Genomic DNA, 5,000 nt, shown 5'->3' with positions numbered 1-5,000 from the left:
CTGTCAGCATTTCAGGCCTGAAGCCGTTGCTGCTTACTGGCCTCATGGCTATTTGCACGGAACATTCGAAGAAGGAAGCGTTTGTGAAAGCTACATTTATTTTCATGGGAGGAAAGACCCAGCCCCGCTTACAACGCCGTGACATGACATCCATTTACTATTTTGTGATCAGAAATAGTGATCTTTATAAAAGAGCATGTTTATGTGCCCATCACGGTGTGGTTGTTTTTTCTGAGGGGATGAGGCTTCTTCTGTGAGAGGGAAGAGAGTAAATGTCAGGTGTTTTACTGCTCTGCTCCTCAGTTTAAGAGTCTCAGTGTTCTGTGGGGCTGGTGGGAGATGTCCCAAAGCTTGTGGTTCCACACAGAGCTGCTCTGTCCCTGATCACTGACAGGGAAACAATGGGCCAGCTGTGGGCCTGCCCACACTATCGTGTCCCAGGTCACTGTTTTCCAAATCAGTCGTCAGGTTCTCCGCGTGGCTCGCACTCCCTCTTCTGGTTTGGGAGTCTCAAGCTGAGTATTTGTGGGTGTCATTTCTCAGAAAATAAATATTGGCCAAAGGTTTTGGGCTGTATATATATAATGAAAAAGAGAGGTTTAAAGAGTAGATGATCCAATGGAAATGTGAGTCAGATCGTCCAGAGTAGCATGTGATGGAGGCAGCTTAATGTTTGACTCCAGATGTTTATGATGAACAAAAATGGTATTATCAAGTAAGTGAATATGTAGTTACATGTAGAAATGAATACTTTTTTCATTTATCTGGTATGTTTTTGGTTATTTGTTAATTTGTTAATTTATTTTTCTTCTATTAATGCATCTTAACACTTATTTATTTCATACATTTATTCTGTGTATCTGAATATTTCTGACAACCAGACAGCAGCTTCTCACAGCTCTCTAATCCTGTTTTGAAATGATGATAAACACAAACCTTAGTTTAGTTTAGTTTTTGTTTATTTATTTCTGAAAGATAAAAGATAAGAAAAGAAAATATATGTACATACCTATACATACATATGTACATTCACACATATACATACTAATGAAGAAAATAATAGTATTCATAATATTAATATGAATAATAATAACAATAATGATAATAATTTCCCATCAATTCAATAATTTAATACATTCAGAAAAGAAAACGAGTTTGAAAAAAAGGAATGGGAATAAGTGTACACTTATTTGGTATTCCCACCTCTTTCTACTCATCTAGTTTTATATTCTGTTTTGCTGCACGTCACAACATACTTACTCAATTTACATTTACATATATACACATAGACACACACTTCCATATACATACATGCATATATACACATACACACAGATATACTGCAGACATACACATACTTACACCCATATCTACAAAATTACATAAATACCTTACAACCAAGAAGAAAAAAACAAAACAAAGAAAAAAACAAACATGAGTAGATGTAAAATTATTAATGAATATTTAAATTTATTTTTACTTCTGGTTGTGGTATTATTGGTCATCCATATATCTGCATTGCTATCAGATATTTGTAGAAGTGTGTCAGTCGGTCAGTGTGTCAACTAATGCTTTTCTGTGATCATATTCTCATGTCCTTTCCTTCCTCTTTGGTCTAATCTATCCATCTCTCCTTTCCTCTTTTTTTTTTTTTTGTCTCCTGTCATCCTCTCTTTCCCTCCCTGCCACTCTTGCTTCGTTGCCAGGCTCTCAGTGACTTCTGCTCAGATCCAAACACATTTGTCCTCAACTCCACACAGTTCAGCACGGGGACCAGTGCAGGTACAGCATCAGTGTCCAAGCAGAGTATTCTGGAAGAGCTCGTTGTTTTCCTCATCTGCTGTGCTCATGATTTACCTCCCAAATGTGCTTTTGTTAGCAGAATCTGATATAATGAATGTTCCTTTCTATTGTGCACTGATCTTTTGTGTGCTGCTGTTTTGCTGGTCATTCAGATGTGCTGGATTATTATCTGACCTGCAGCAGGCGCACAAACAGTCCTTTTCAGCAGGTAATATGATCTCTTGTCAGTCTTATGTTCACAAATCAACACACTAGACTGTAGTCATGCCGCTCACACACTTACCTTGAGTATGAGCGTTGAATGTTAAACTGTCTCTAGGGCACAGCTGTGGCTGTCTGTCCTGACCCCTACTTGCTGTGTACCCAGATAGTTAGCTACACTCTCAGAATAGTAATGTCACTTTTGAGCAATAATGCAAAATTAAGGATCTTGATTTTACTGACACCACTGACTTGTTGGATTCAGCTGCTGACCCAGTCACAGAGGGCCCTCTCAAACATTCACACACACCTCTCCAGCTTGGACAGAAATGCTCTTCCGCAGTTCCCCAAAGCTGAGGTATGGGAATAATTTGGGCACAAGAAACAAACTTTACGCTTTCAACCACCCTGCCAGGTATCTTCTCTCACTGAGTAATCATGTGTCACTTGCAGAAGTCTCTCAGGGAGGTTCAACAGATACTTAACTCCACAGAGGGCAACTTCCATCAGCTGGTGGCACTGCTCAACTGCCGGGGCCTCAATAAGGTTACTACTAATGAGCTTCAGATACCAATTTTGAAGTCAGCGCATCAAAATCTTTGGCAGATTTACATTTTTTTCCCCTGTTATCTTGTTGCAGGACTACATTGACTCACTTAAAGGCCTGTGCTATGATGGGATGGAGGGATTGCTCTACCTCTCCCTTTACTCTTTCCTCTCTGCTTTGGCCTTCACTGCTATCCTCTGCTCTCTGCCTGGTGCCTGGAGGAGCTTCCCCAGGTGAGAACAGTGTGTCTTTTTTATCTCTTTGTTGTCCAACAGAGACGAATGAAAAAATTGTGCTTTGTGTAAGTTCTGTTGTTTCTGCTCCACTAAGTCATTCATAATGAAAATAGTTGTAAGGCCTGTCTTTACTGCCTTTACATGTATTTCCTGCCAAAAATAGATACTCGGGAATGCACTGTTATATTGATATTTGGTTAAAGTCATAAATTTGCCTCCAGTATTGGGAGGGATGTTTACTCTTCTGTTGCACCATTTATGTCCAGTAATTTGTTGCTGCTCCTTCACCATCGTGATACTTCAATCCAATAAATGTTTTTTTTTTTATAGCACATGCATATAGATTTAATTCATTTTTGTTGTTTTTGTACTCTACAGGATAGACAAAAAGCTTTGACAAACAGTGAAACAATTCTTTAAAATTCAAACTATCATCCAAAGGCTTGTTTAAATCTTACCAGCTTTTTTTTTGTTTATTATTATTATTGTGTACAAGTACTTGAGTTAGTGCTTAATTATTCTTGTTTGATCATTTTAATGGTGACCATTTGTGGATGTGTGCATTTCTATGCATAATATTTTTAAATGCGTACGTTCAAATAGATATTGTACAAATGGACAAGTTATTTAACTGTGACATCCTATTACTTTAATTATACCTATGTCTTAACACAGTTATAAAGGCACACAATAACTCAATGATAACAATGGCAATGATATGTAAAATAGCAAGAGGACCAAATATTAAAGGGAAATGATCACATAGTAATGCAAAATATGATATACCTATAAGCTATGAAGAGCCACAAAGAGCCATAACGATTCACAACATGAAAAGTACTTAAAAGAAATGCAAAATGTCCTCTTGACGCACAAAGGAATCAGTCATGTTAGTACACTGTGTCAGAACAAAGGCACATACTTTAGAGTTGCCAGTTTTGTTTATTACAACTGCCTTTGGTCTTTTTTTATTGTGTTTTAGAAGAACATTTCTTCTTTCAGGCTTATTTTCTTTGATCACTTTGCTTTTTCTGCCTACAGAGTATAGGCGCCACCAGATCTGGTGGATTTCACTGCAGAACAGGAAGACTTTGGCAAAAATTGGAACCATATTTTGGTCGAAAGGGAGAACAGAGCAAACTAATGTTTAGTGGAAATGCACAAACATTGCAATGATAGTGGAGGAAGTGATGTGGGGACAAGTCTCTAATCAGATCATGCTCTGTAGCATGTAAATGGAAATATGAAAGGAATATCCTTTTTTCAACTCATGTATAAATAATAATTACGATACAGTCTTATGTAGAATAGGATCAATAGCCTGAATATTGTTGTGTAATCACACTCAGCCAGTGTTTCTGGATGTTTCAGTTCTCTGTTGAAGGAGGTGGGGCCTTATATCTCTTTGTGGTCTTTTCTCTCATTATCTGTCAGGGTCGAAGACTTCTATCTTTAGGAATGAACCTAAATTAACAGCACTGTGCAAAGGTCCTGAGCCGCCCCACTTCTTAATATATTGCCAGAAGATCCAAAAGTAGGTGGTGTGATTAACAGAAAAATGCTGACATAAACGGAAGCACAGTAAAAAAAAAGAAAAGAATTTTTTTATAATTTATTGTAGCCACTGGGAAATTTGCTCCACTAAATGGAAGATCAGGCTGTTAAAGGGTTAAGAATGACTTATTGACAGTCCCCCTGAATCGTACACCATTTCTAACGAGGCTTCAAGGGAAGAGCAGATGGATAAACTGAACATCCAAATACATCTCTCCAGTCTCTACGGTACTTTTCCACTTTTTCGTAAGGATAACACTTCATTGGTGCTTTTAGCATGGATAAGGGATCACCAAATCCAGACCTTGAGGCCAAATTAAAATGACATTATTTTTCCAACGGCTTTTTGTCAAATTCTGCACAAGCCTCTTAATGAATGACCCATTAAAATGAGATAAGATTATCCCGACTAAAGAGTTGGAGATCCCTGGTAAAGACCTGCTTCTTTTTAATTATTCTCTGCTTTTTTGAGGAGATGTTGCAGAAGAGGCTGCAATATGACATTTTGTTTGTGAGAAAATACTGGTCGATGTCTTGTCCAGTTGTTTTATCTTTGGATTTTCTTTTTTTTTTTTTTGTACATAAAGTGACAAGTAGGGACAAGTTGTGTCTTTGCAACAGTCTCCTTTTAATGCCAAAAAAGCCCACACTCCTTTTAA

At 37.7% G+C, this 5,000-nt stretch overlaps 1 protein-coding gene across 1 annotated transcript in view; it reads left to right on the top strand.

The window, feature by feature from the left end:
- The window catches only part of ttyh1 (tweety family member 1), a gene marked incomplete at its 5' end in the record, with an annotated part of 18,446 nt that overhangs the window by 9,839 nt on the left and 3,607 nt on the right, over positions 1 to 5,000 (top strand). Inside the window, 5 exons of the mRNA XM_079240734.1 lie at positions 1,707 to 1,782; positions 1,956 to 2,011; positions 2,270 to 2,362; positions 2,458 to 2,550; positions 2,645 to 2,784. Coding sequence (XP_079096860.1) covers positions 1,707 to 1,782; positions 1,956 to 2,011; positions 2,270 to 2,362; positions 2,458 to 2,550; positions 2,645 to 2,784 — 458 coding nt within the window. The remainder of the gene's footprint in view (positions 1 to 1,706; positions 1,783 to 1,955; positions 2,012 to 2,269; positions 2,363 to 2,457; positions 2,551 to 2,644; positions 2,785 to 5,000) is intronic.

The sequence above is a fragment of the Telmatherina bonti genome (assembly GCF_933228915.1).
Source record: "Telmatherina bonti genome assembly, chromosome: 5".
NCBI lineage: Eukaryota > Metazoa > Chordata > Actinopteri > Atheriniformes > Telmatherinidae > Telmatherina > Telmatherina bonti.
Note: the sequence above shows the minus strand (reverse complement) of the source record. Positions and strands in the feature narration are given on the sequence as shown.